Genomic DNA, 12,133 nt, shown 5'->3' with positions numbered 1-12,133 from the left:
AAACACTTCTCATTCTATGAGGAATTCATTCTATGAGGCCACCATTACTATGATACCAAAACTAGACAAAGATATCACACTGAAAGAAAATTTATGGGCCAATATCAATGATGAACATAGACACAAAAATCCTCAACAAAATACTAGCAACCCAAATCCAATAATACATTCAAAGTATCATACATCATGGTCAAGTGGGATTTACTCCAGGGATGCAAGGATTTTTCAATACCTGTAAATGAATCAATGTGATACACTACATTAGTGAATTTAGAATAAAAACCATTTGACCATCTCAACAGATGCAAAAAAAGCCTCTGATAAAATTCAACATCCATTCAGGATAAAAAACTCTCCACAAAGTGGGAACAGTAAGAACATACCTCAATGTAATAAAGGCCATATATAACAAACCCACAGCTAACATCATAATCAACAGTGAGAGGCTAAAGGCATTTTCTTTAAGATCAGGAACAAGACAAGGATACCCACTCTTGTCACTTTTATTCAACATATTTCGGAAGTCCTAGCCATAGCACTCAAGAGAAGAAAAGGACATAAAAAGAATTCAAATTGGAAAGGAAGAAGTACAACTGTCATTGTTTGCAGATGACATAACATTACATGTAGAAAATCCTAAAGGTGCCACCAGAAACTACTAGATCTACCCAATGAATTCAGTTAAGCTGCAGGATAAAAAAATTAATACACAGAAATCTACTGCATTTCTATACAGCAACAACAAAAGATCATAAAGAGAAATTAGGGAAACAATCCCATTTACCATTGCATCAAAGAGAATAAAATACCTAGGAGTAAACCTACCTAAGGAGGCAAAAGATCTATATTCCATCAACCATTAAGATGCTGATGAAAGAAACTGAACACAATACAGATGAAAGATACACCATTTTCCTGTATTAGAAGAATCAATTATTAAAATGACCATACTACCCAAGGCAATCTGCAGATTCAGTGAAATCCCTATCAAATTACCAATGCCACTTTTCACAGAACTGGCTGGAACAATTTTAAAATTTGTGTGGAAACACAAAAGACAATCTTGAGAAAGAAGAATGGAGCTGGAGGGATTATGCTCCCTGACTTCAGACTATACTACAAAGCTATAGTCATTAAAAAGTATGCTACTGGCACAAAAACAGATACATAGATCAAAAGAAAAAAATAGAAAGCCGCCCCCCAAAACTCCATGCACCCACAGTCAATCTATAACAATGGAAGCAAGAATAAACAGTGGGGCAAACAGTCTCATTAGTAAGTTGTGCTGGGAAAACTGGACAGGTACCTGTAAAAGAATGAAATCAGAACATTCTCTAACACCATATACAAAAATAAACTCCAAATGGATTACAGACCTATATGTAAGACTAGATACTATATAACTCATAAAGGAAAGCATAGGCAGGGCCCTCTTTGACATAAACAGAATCAATGTTTTTTTGGATCCGTATCCTAGAGTAATAGATACAAAAGCAATAATAAACAAATGGGACCTAATTAAAGTAAAATACTTTTGCACAGCAAGGGAAATCATAAAATAAAAAGACAACTTAGAGAATAGGGAAAATTTTCTGCAAATAATGCTGACAAGAGATTAGTTTCCAAAATATACAAACAGCTCACACAACGCAATTAAAAAAAAAAATCATCCCAATTAAAAAATGGGCAGAACACCTAAACAGACATTTCTCCAAAGACATGTAGATGGCCAACAGGCACATGAAAAGTTGCTCATTATTGCAAATTATTAGAGAAATGCAAATCAAAACTACAACAGGGTGTCACCTCACACCAGTCAGAACAGCCATCATCAAAAAGTCAATAAAAGATAGGAAGTTTGCCTTGTGGCTCAGTGATAATGAACCCAACTAGTATTCATGAGGACTCAGGTTCTATCCCTGGCCCTGCTCAGTGGGTTAAGGATCTGGTGTTGCTGTGAGCCGTGGCATAGGTCTCAGACTTGGCTCGGATCTGGCAATGCTGTGGCGTAGGCCAGCAGCTGTAGCTCCGATTTGACCCCTAGCCTGACAACTTCCATATGCCGAAGGTGAGGCCCTAAAAAACAAAAAAAAAGTCACCAAAAAAATAAATGCTGGAGAGGTGTGGAGAAAAGGGAATACTCCTATCCTGTTGGTAGACACGTAAATTGGTGCATTCACTATGGAGGACAGTGTGGAGGCCTTTGTAGATATAATCAAGTTAAAGTGAAGTCACATTGGATTAGAGCGAACCCTAATCCAATGAGCGGTAACCTTAATAGGAGGACACAGATTCAAGCACAAAGGAGAGAGGGTAGAAGGTCATGTGACAAGAAAACAAAAGATTAGGCAGTTGAAGAAAACCAGGGATTGCTGGCAACCACTGAAAGCTATAAGAAGCTAGGCCTGGAAGACTCTCTGAAGGATTCTTCAGTGTTCTGAGGGAGCATGATCCTACCGACAGCTGGATTCTGGACTTTTAGTGTCCAGAACTCTAAAAGGATAAGTTTCAGTTGTTTTAAACTACTGGTTTACAGTAGTTTGTTATGGCAGCTCTAGGAGAAAAATTCAGGGCTTTAAAATTAGTGAAAATCGAACTACAGAGTGTCCACCACTTTTTCTTCCCACCTTTCAGTATTAAACTGTACTTTATTTCACACATCCTATGCTACTAATTGTATTTATTCAGAAAAACCTCAAACTTTGGGAAACAAAACCTGACATAGCTTTGTTCTTCTAGAATTGTGGAGGCTATTCTCTATTTACATATGTTGCTCAGAGACCTTACTTTAAATGGGTAACTATAATAAATTATTAACGTCAATATTAAATTCAATGAACTTTCTACCAAATATGTATATGAGGTGCCAGTGAGTAAAAAGAACAGAAACTTAATTTATCCAAACTATATAAAGTCTTCTGAAATCTTAATTCAACTGCAATAAAGCACAATCACTTTAAATATAATTGCTCTACATTTACTCGTAGGAAGCTAAAACATCTCCTAGCCCCATCTTCCCTTGCCCTCACTCAAATGTTCAGTTATGTATTTTGCACTTTATCAAATTAAAATTCACTGGTGTTTTTCAACACAACCCTTCACATAATTGATACAGATATATGACAACTCAATCCTATTATCCTCAATAATTGAGAATCACACAATACGGACAAATAAATGTATATAAAATTATATGTATATTTTCACACATGCTTATATTATTTATAGAAACATTTATATTAGCTTGAATACTATTATATTATAGTAGGCAGATACATATATAAAGTTAACTTTACTCACTTTAAGAACCAATATATTTTATTTTAAAGAAGTATATACAAAAAAAAAGGATAGCTGCTAAGAGTTGCTTTTCTAAGAGCTGTTTCTTTTTATTTTTTAAATTTTTTTGGTTGTGTACACAGTATGCAAAAGTTCCTAGGCTGCACAACAACAGTAACCAGAGCCACAGCAGTTTCAATACTGGAGCCTTAACCCAGTGAGCCACAGGGAACTCCTAGAGCTGCTTCTTTTTAAACTTAGGTAATAACAAATTTGCCCTTCAACAGCCTTTTAAAATAACCTAGTCTTGGGACTGGAGCTCAACTTCTCTCATTAAAAAAACAAAATTACAACCAAATGCTGAACAACCTTCAACCAAATGGACTGGAAACTTTCAAAAAGATATCCTACTCCAGAAGACAGAGAGGAGGCTACATCAAGAGGCATTCTTTGATTGGGCATTTATTTCCCCCCCTGGAAACAGCTAAGGTATGTTTTAATTTGTTCTGTAAGTCCCCAAATGAACCTGATGTGTATTTTCTTTGTGGTTGGTATTTTATTATTTCAAATTTTAGTAAATAATTTGTAAGTAAATGGTATATAGGTTGCTTGGAGGACTCTTCTTTTTTGCTTGTTAGAGGGAAATTAGATGTGATGTCATATTTGTATCCAGCAATGGTAATTTGAGTTTTAAGACTGTAGTATTTATAAAATCACTTGTGAAAATAAACATATACTGCACAGTGTTTTACAATTAAGAATGTCACAGTATATTTTAGTTACCTTCATTTGGGTTATTAATAAAGACATAAAAATGTTAGGTATAACTAAGCTTAACTGGTATTTGAGGATAATCACTCTAATTGGGACTAATATAAATAAGTTTTCCTATGACTTTAATTTATTCCTTAAGCATTCAAGCTGCCTAGATTCTCTCAGTTGAGAATTGATGAGTGTTTTGTTGCTATAAACTCATATACATGCTCTAGTAAGGGCTTTGTGTTATGTGCTTTTTAAGAACAAATCATTCTTAAACTATAAGAGTAAAGTTAAAGCGCTTAATATCTACATCTATTTCATGTATGGATTAGGCACCAGAAATTGAATTCATAAAATCTAAACTATTTTCTAAGAAAAAATTCAACGACAATAGAAATGAATAAGATAATATGTTTGAAAGAAAAACCCTCAGATCTATTGATCCTAAGTGAAATTTAGCCAAATAAATTACAGCAGGTAGAAAACAAACAAGCAAGCAAACAAAATCACACCTAGTCTGGAATTACTGTCGTGGCTCAGCAGGAATTAATCTAACTAGCATCCATGAGGACACAGGTTTGATCCCTGGCCTTACTCAGTGGGTTAATGATCCGGCATTGCTGTGGCTATGGTGTAGGCCAGCAGCTATAGCTCCAATTCAACCCCCAGCCTGGGAACCTCCATATGCCGCAGGTACAGCCCTAAAAAGACAAAAAATAAAATAATCTAGTCTGAAAAATTAAATTTTGCAATTGAAATAATTTACCATCATTATTGAAATTAAGAAAATATATTAAAGAGAGTCTTAACTCTTCAGTGATTGTTTTAAACCACAAAGACATCACAAGAAGAGCAGAGATGGATTCCACAGTTAAAAAGAAATCAATTGTTCAGCTAATCAATCCTACACTTCTTCCTAAAATCACTATACTCCTTTGAAGTTATTAAACTGAAAATAAAACCTGCAAGTACAAGGTAACCTCCATACAGAACATTTTGGTAGACTTAATATCTGACTCCACAAATAAGTTAAGCAATAAATCAGAAAGCCATTGATACAAACATATAATAAAACTGAAAGGTCAGAAGGCACGTTCTGAAGAATACAATCCAATAAATAAAAGAGAAAGAAGGTTTACTAAAAAAGTAAAATTCTCAAGAAATGCTTATTTGAGGCTTGGAAAACTGTTATGTTACAATTTAAATCTTATTTAAAAACAAAAAAATGCTTTCTTATGAGGGCTTTTTCAGCCGCCCCCCATGGTATATCAAAGTTTCCAGGCCAGGGATCAAATCCCAGCTGGAGGTGCTACCCACACTACAGCTGCAGCCAAGAGCAGAGCCTTACCTCAATGCGCTGGGCTGGGGATTGAACCAGCGCCTCCACAGAGACGAGCTGGATCACTAACCCACGGTGCCACAGCAAGAACTGCTAATGAAGGCTTTTTATCACCTAGTTCTTTAAAAAGAAAAAAAAAAAAAAGCTTTACAAATTCACAACAGAAAGAAGAGAAAAAAATTTTCTTTCAATTCAAATATTCTATGAAGTATCTCATTTTCTAATTTTTTCCTGGAACTTGAAAAAAAAAAAAAAAGAAAGAAAGAGAAAGAAAAAAAGACATTACTGTGGTACAGAGTTCACCGTAGACTCAGAGCTGTTTTCTTTATCCTGCTTTTCTTCATGTGGTGAATTTTGCTCATTTCTGCTATTTTCCTCCTCACTGGAATCACTGTTCAATCCACCTTCAGCTGTGGCGAATTCCTTGTCATGTGAGGAACTTTCACAGGCTTTGTCTGTGGGAACAGCTCCCTTCCTTTGGGGTAAGATAGTGAAAAATGCTTCTTGCCAGTCTCTTGTTTCCAGGTATTCCAGAATAATCTCAAACACTGCAATAAAGACAAACTCCGTATATTTCCTAGCCGAGCTCATCCCAACGCTGCATACTCTATTTTAAAATGCGCTGCTTTTGTGTTAAGGGTACAAGTATGTCCTACTAACTACTTTGTTCTTAATACTTCCTTCTCCTGAATGAGCTGTCAGAGCCAATATGCCCAAGGCTCTCAAGGCTGTTACCTCTTTTGTAGCTCTTCCTTAATTCAGTTCTTAAGCACTCAGGGTTGGCAGTTATAATCAATAGACAGAAGACCTTTTTTATTTCCTTCCTATTCTTTTCTTTTCACTTCTTTATCCTATGTGTACCATCAGAAAACTAGGAAGAAAGGGTTATATTTCTTCTATCTTTCCTATATTGCACCGCTCACTCTGGGGAATGTTTTGCCTTTTTTTTTGTTTTGTTTTTGGACCACGTCTGAGGCATGTGGAAGTTCATTATCCAGGATCAAACCTGAGCCACAGCAGTGACAAAGCTGAATCCTTAACTGTTAGGCCACCGTGGAACTTTTTTAATACTATCTCCAAGTCCTCTCACTTTAATATACTGTTGAAGGCTTAACTTGGATTCCTTCATGATAGAAAAGTAATTTCCACTATCAGAAGTCTTAGGGGAAGTTCATTCCTTGAACCAGTAAGTTCATTTTTATAACTCCCTAAAGCAGCCTGCTATAGAGAAATTTAAAAAGCCCAATTAATAGCTGTACACTAACTACTAAAAAAAAAATTTAAAAAGCAAAATTTCATGCAAATACTTAAGTCCTAAAATGTCTATTACAATGTTATTTACAACAGTAGAAAGAAAAAAATATCAACCATGGGAGAATGATTACATTACTTATATTTAGATGGTGGACTATTAAATAGTCATTAACGATGATTCAATAATATGAAAAAATGTATTGATAAATGTGAGGGAAAGACCCCAGATTTATAATTTTTTATGCAATAAAGAATCCAACTACATAATAAATAATATTACATATCCATAGGAAAAGAATTTGAAGAAAACAAATCAAAAAATTAATACCAAGTATCTCTGGGTACTGAAATTATAACCTATCTTTATACTTTTCCACGTTTTCAAAATTTTCTAAAGCATGCATGTATTATTCGAATTATAAATGATTACATTTTATAATTTTGTTTCCAAAATTGTTCATTTCCAAACATGTATATTTTCCACTTGTCCAAAACATAAATGTAATGTTCTTTTTCACAACATTCACTCAGGTATGTTCTCAGTTTCCCCCTTAGAGCTTACCATGATTAACTGCCAAAACTTTTCTACTGTTCATCTTCACAAAATTTCCAAGGGGAAGCTGTGCATGATCAATTCCATAATCTGATGCTTGTTTATATGTAAGTCCCTAAAACAAAGACACTATAACTTGGACTAGAACATTACGTTACTTAAAGTTTAACAGAATAAATAATTTTAGGAAAAGACTTTAGTTCAGAAAATATTATCTGAAGAAGTGGGTGTGCTTAATTGCTAATTTGGAAACATTCTCTTGACAATAAGTATAGTCAGAGGCAGTTCCCGTCATGGAGCAGCAGAAACAAATCCAATTAGGCACCATGAGGTTGCAGGTTCAATCCCTAGCCTCGTTCAGTAGATTAAGGATCCAGTGTTGCCGTGAGTTGTGATATAGGTCAAAGAAGAGGCTCAGATCTTGTGCTGCTGTGGCTCTGGTGTAGGCCAGCAGCAACAGCTCCAATTAGATCCCCTAGCCTGGGAACCTCCATATGCTGTGGGTGCGGCCCTAAAAGAACAAAAGACAAAAAAAAAAAGAGTATAGTCAGAATGCAGAGGGCATTTGTTTTAACCAATTTACAAATAAGGAAAGCAAAGACATATTCCTTGTCCCATCACAAAGTTCCTCGGTGGCAGAACCAAAGGAAAAACCTGGCTCCTGCCTCCTGATGCAAATAGCTTCTCGTGTCACACTGCCTTTCTTTCAGTTTAAAGTACTCAAACTGAATTCCTAGAGAAGCATCATTCTACCCACGATTTTAAAAGATAAAACTATTCAATTACATTAACACTAAGAGACACAAATGGCAAAGACAAACTAAATAAAAACTTGATTTGAAAAAAAAAAAACAAAAACAGAACTTGGGAGTTCCCGTTGTGGCTGAGTGCTTAACGAACCCGACTAGTAACCATGAGGTTGAGGGTTCGGTCCCTGGCCCCAATAAGTGGGTTAAGGATCCGGCATTGCCGTGAGCTGTGGTATAGGTCACAGACGTGGCTCCAGTGCCACGTTGCTGTGGCTGAGGTGTAGGCCAGCAGCTGTAGCTCTGATTAGACCCCTAGCCTGAGAACCTCCATATGCCGCGGCTATGGCCCTAAAAAGACAAAAAACAAAGCAAAAAAAAAAACTTTAATTGCCTATAAATTATTTTTCCTCCCTGTCAAGTAAAAGAATGCTGGATATGAATTCTCTCTTCTAAAACTTAAAATCCTTAAAGCCTGGGTCTAATCAGAAATGAAAGGGCCAAAAGATACAGTACAGAGAAAGAAGAGCAAATTTCTCAACTAGTATTTTAGAGACCAATAATTAATAGCAGACTGAGTTAACTGCTTTTGAAAGCAAAATTGTTTCAGTTTAGAGAAACATACAACATGAGACAAAAAGAATCTGGTTCTACATAAATAACAAAATAGCATTTTTCCACTAAGAAAAACTAAAAAGGTTTAAAGATCATTCTGATAAAATTTCCTATGATGCTATAGAGCTAAAATGTCTAATAGGAGCCACATGTGACTACTTCAACTTATCCGCATTTTTTAAAATTCAGTTTCTCCATTAAACTGTGCACATTTCATATGCTCAGTGGCCACACAACTACCATACTGAATAGGATGATGTAAACATTTCCAACAATGCAGCAAGTTCTACTGTTCAGTGGTGCCTAACTAGAATAATGAATTACTTCATATTATTAGACTGACAACACCTTCTCACTCAGCAAATGAGCTGAATTGAGCCTGATACTAAGTAGCTTGCAAAATACAAAATAATGTTTTCTTTTAAAAAGTGTTTTTGTTATGTCATTAGAATGAGGGTAAAGAGGTGGGAAGAGACAAAAGTATAAATTAAAGAGAACAGAAAGCACATCTCATGATAATCACAAATTTGAAAACTAACAAATTTACTGACTTTGGTATAAATTTTGATATAAATTAATATAAATTTTATCAGTAGCCTAGAAATTATCAGCAGCATCTTCTATGGATACAGCAAATCATTTAAGCATGTGGGCGCCAAAGCCATCGACCTGGTTTCAAATATCTGCTTTACCACCCATTACTATTGATTTTAGACTTAACTTCTCTGTGCCTCCAGGTCTAATAATAGTACTGACCTCACTGGGCTGCGATGAGGATTAAGCACACTGATATGTGTGAAATGATTCCTCAGCTAGAAAGGCAACTGAAATATTGTGGCACTCAATAAACATCAGCTATCAGCATTAATTGTTACTATCGAAAAACCTGATACATCAATTTTAGTTATATGCCAAAAAACAAAAACAAAACTGTACCTTGTGATGGTTGTGATCTACTAATCCTCCAATCACATAGGCCTTTGATTCATCTAATTCCTTTAGTACATTAGGTGAATCTGATGTCAGATAAATCAGGTCTTCTTTCTTAATGAATTCACTATAGTGCTCTGGTTTGATATGGATATCCTTTAAAACACATTGGGAAAGAGATTAATGAGTAGAGTTTTCTGAAAATTGGCTAAAAATGATTATTTTCTTTTTTCTAGAGAAACCCATCCAAAAAAACACAAGAAAGGAAGTTTGAAAGAATATTTTAACAATGTATTATTTAGAACCTATCACTTCAACATCTTATCACCTTACATCTCAATTACTTAAGGAGCCTTCTGATGTTATTTCCTTATCTCTAGCTTCAGATCTCTCCAATTTATTTCCACACATGGATGGTGGACTCTTCTGAAAACACTACTCTCAATGTTTTATCTTTATCTGTAGGACAAAATTCAAGTTCCTTAACTTAATAACTCTTTCCTATATATAGCACTAACCTACCTTTCTAACTTTTCCTGTTCCAACAAAACAAATGCATTTTTTGTCATATATCTGCTGACACTGTTCTCCAGCCAAAGAATGCCTTCTCCAATTACTTCCTTCTCCATCTATATAAATTATGAAAAGGAAAGGGCTGACAGATTTAATAAATTCCATGCGACTGCTTCCATAAAGATACGCATTTGAAATCTTCTTCAACAAAACTGTCACATCAGAGGTGCAAGACTGAACAACAGTTGGCAGTTAGAATTTTGCAAACTACATTGACAGAATAAAGGAGGATGCATCATCAGGCTCAGATGGCATTTCCCAATAATTTTTGTGGAAATCAAAAACGAAGCAGGAGACCTCTCACCTAAAATATATAACCTATTAATAAATGCCATTTTTCTGGAAAATGGTACATAATAAATTTTATCCCTATGCTTAATAAGAGCCCCAAGAGGAATGCATATATTTAGAGACTAGTGAACTCATACCTCTCTGGAAAGCTGATGGTACAAAATAATAAAATTTAACAAGCCACAAAATAAGTGAAAATATGCCAATTCTAACTTATTACATTATTTCTCAGGAAAATAGGCATGAACATAAAACTTGGTAAATACATTGTACTTCTTAAAAAAGCCTTTGAAAATATTTTACACTATAGGCTGTTAATAAAATAAACGCAGTCATTATCATTAGTAAGGGAAAGTTCATCACAGTGAGAACTGCCTTGGAAAAAGAAAAAAAAGTATAGGAAAAACCCACTACTCTGAGTAGAATAGTGAAGGTTTCCTCAGGGATTAGTACTAAAGCCAGTCTATTAGTCATCTTTGTAAATGACTGCGAATAGTCCAATAGAATAACAAACAAACACACACAAAAAAAAAAACAAAAAACATGAGCCACATATGTAATTTGAAATCTTCTAGTAGCTACCTAAAAAAGGGAAAAGAGGAATTCTTGCTGAGGTGCAGTATGTTAAGAAAACGACTGCATCGACTTGGGTTGCTGAGGAGGTGCAGGTTCAAGTCTTGGCCTCATGCAAGGGGTTAAAAGATCTGTAGCATGGGTTGCAGCTGAGGCCCCGATTCAATCCCTGGGAACTTCCATTTGCTGCGGGTGCAGCCATTAAAAAAAAAGCGGAAAGAAATAGATGAAATTCATTTTTAACACTTACTCAATACTCTATACCTGAAATCTTATGATTTCAACTTACAATAAACAAGTTTTTTTTTAATTTTAAGGAGATACTTTACATTCTCTTTTTTGTACTAAGTCTTTGAAATCCAGTGTCTATTTCACATTTATAGTGTATCTCAACTCAGACCAGTCACATTTCAAGAGTTTAACAGCCACATGTGGATAGAGATACAGCAGAGATTTAGAAGAAAAAGAATGCAAGTACATTTCCAAGTTTTATTTGAATGACTTCATTCTTATAAATAATTTACAGGCAGTTTGCTAAGTAGACATTTTATATAGGCCTTTGAAGTTTTTCCTTTTTAAAAAATGCATTTTAAAGTTGGCGGTAAAATCGCAAGTGAGATTTAATGAAAGCAAGTACAAACTGTATCTCAGTCTCTCAGCTTCTCCAGTTGGTAACCTTAGACTTAGGTGCGGTGATACACAAGGTTTGAAGCTGCTGGCTCTTATATTCATATTTACTAGTACTACATAGAATTTAGGTTAAAAAATGTAGACCTTTAAACATAAAAATACCTGGAGTTATGCGAGAGTTAACTTATTTTAGTTACCTTCCAGTTGACCCATCCTTTGTCATTTTCATCCATGTTCTTTTTCAACTGGCCTCCATGGCTTGTCAAGTAAAACTGATAGAGAGTGGCAGGCATAGAAAGGGAGAGCAAATGACTATCAGAGAAAATATTTTATTTCCTTCATATACTCATCTAATCATCAATGAAACACAAAATATTTTCATTCTAGAAAAAAATAAATACATGACATGCTTTAAGCATCCAAGAATAAATCTGTGGTAAAATGGCATGTGAATTTCTGTGCATCTCCTAACCCACTAACTTCTGTATTCCATCTACATTTTCTTCTCATTTTCCAAAGAGTTTTTATAATCTGCCTCTCACTTTTCTACAAATTTTCTGCTTTCATGAAAAGTTTCTCTTCCCTTTCTTT

At 35.0% G+C, this 12,133-nt stretch overlaps 1 protein-coding gene across 11 annotated transcripts in view; it reads right to left on the bottom strand.

Annotated features, from left to right (window-relative positions):
• Positions 1–12,133, bottom strand: part of TRMT10A (tRNA methyltransferase 10A) — a 37,535-nt gene that overhangs the window by 11,082 nt on the left and 14,320 nt on the right. For 9 of the 11 annotated variants that reach the window (XM_047799463.1, XM_047799469.1, XM_047799470.1 and 6 more), the window contains 4 exons: positions 11,740–11,814; positions 9,482–9,631; positions 7,194–7,299; positions 5,664–5,925 (listed from right to left, as the gene is read on the bottom strand). In XM_047799463.1, the coding sequence (XP_047655419.1) occupies positions 5,664–5,925; positions 7,194–7,299; positions 9,482–9,631; positions 11,740–11,814 (593 nt within the window). Of the gene's footprint in view, positions 1–5,386; positions 5,498–5,663; positions 5,926–7,193; positions 7,300–9,481; positions 9,632–11,739; positions 11,815–12,133 lie in introns of all 11 variants that reach the window. The other 2 variants (XR_007137594.1, XR_007137595.1) reach the window with 1 other exon arrangement.

The sequence above is a fragment of the Phacochoerus africanus genome, chromosome 10, assembly GCF_016906955.1.
Source record: "Phacochoerus africanus isolate WHEZ1 chromosome 10, ROS_Pafr_v1, whole genome shotgun sequence".
NCBI lineage: Eukaryota > Metazoa > Chordata > Mammalia > Artiodactyla > Suidae > Phacochoerus > Phacochoerus africanus.
Note: the sequence above shows the minus strand (reverse complement) of the source record. Positions and strands in the feature narration are given on the sequence as shown.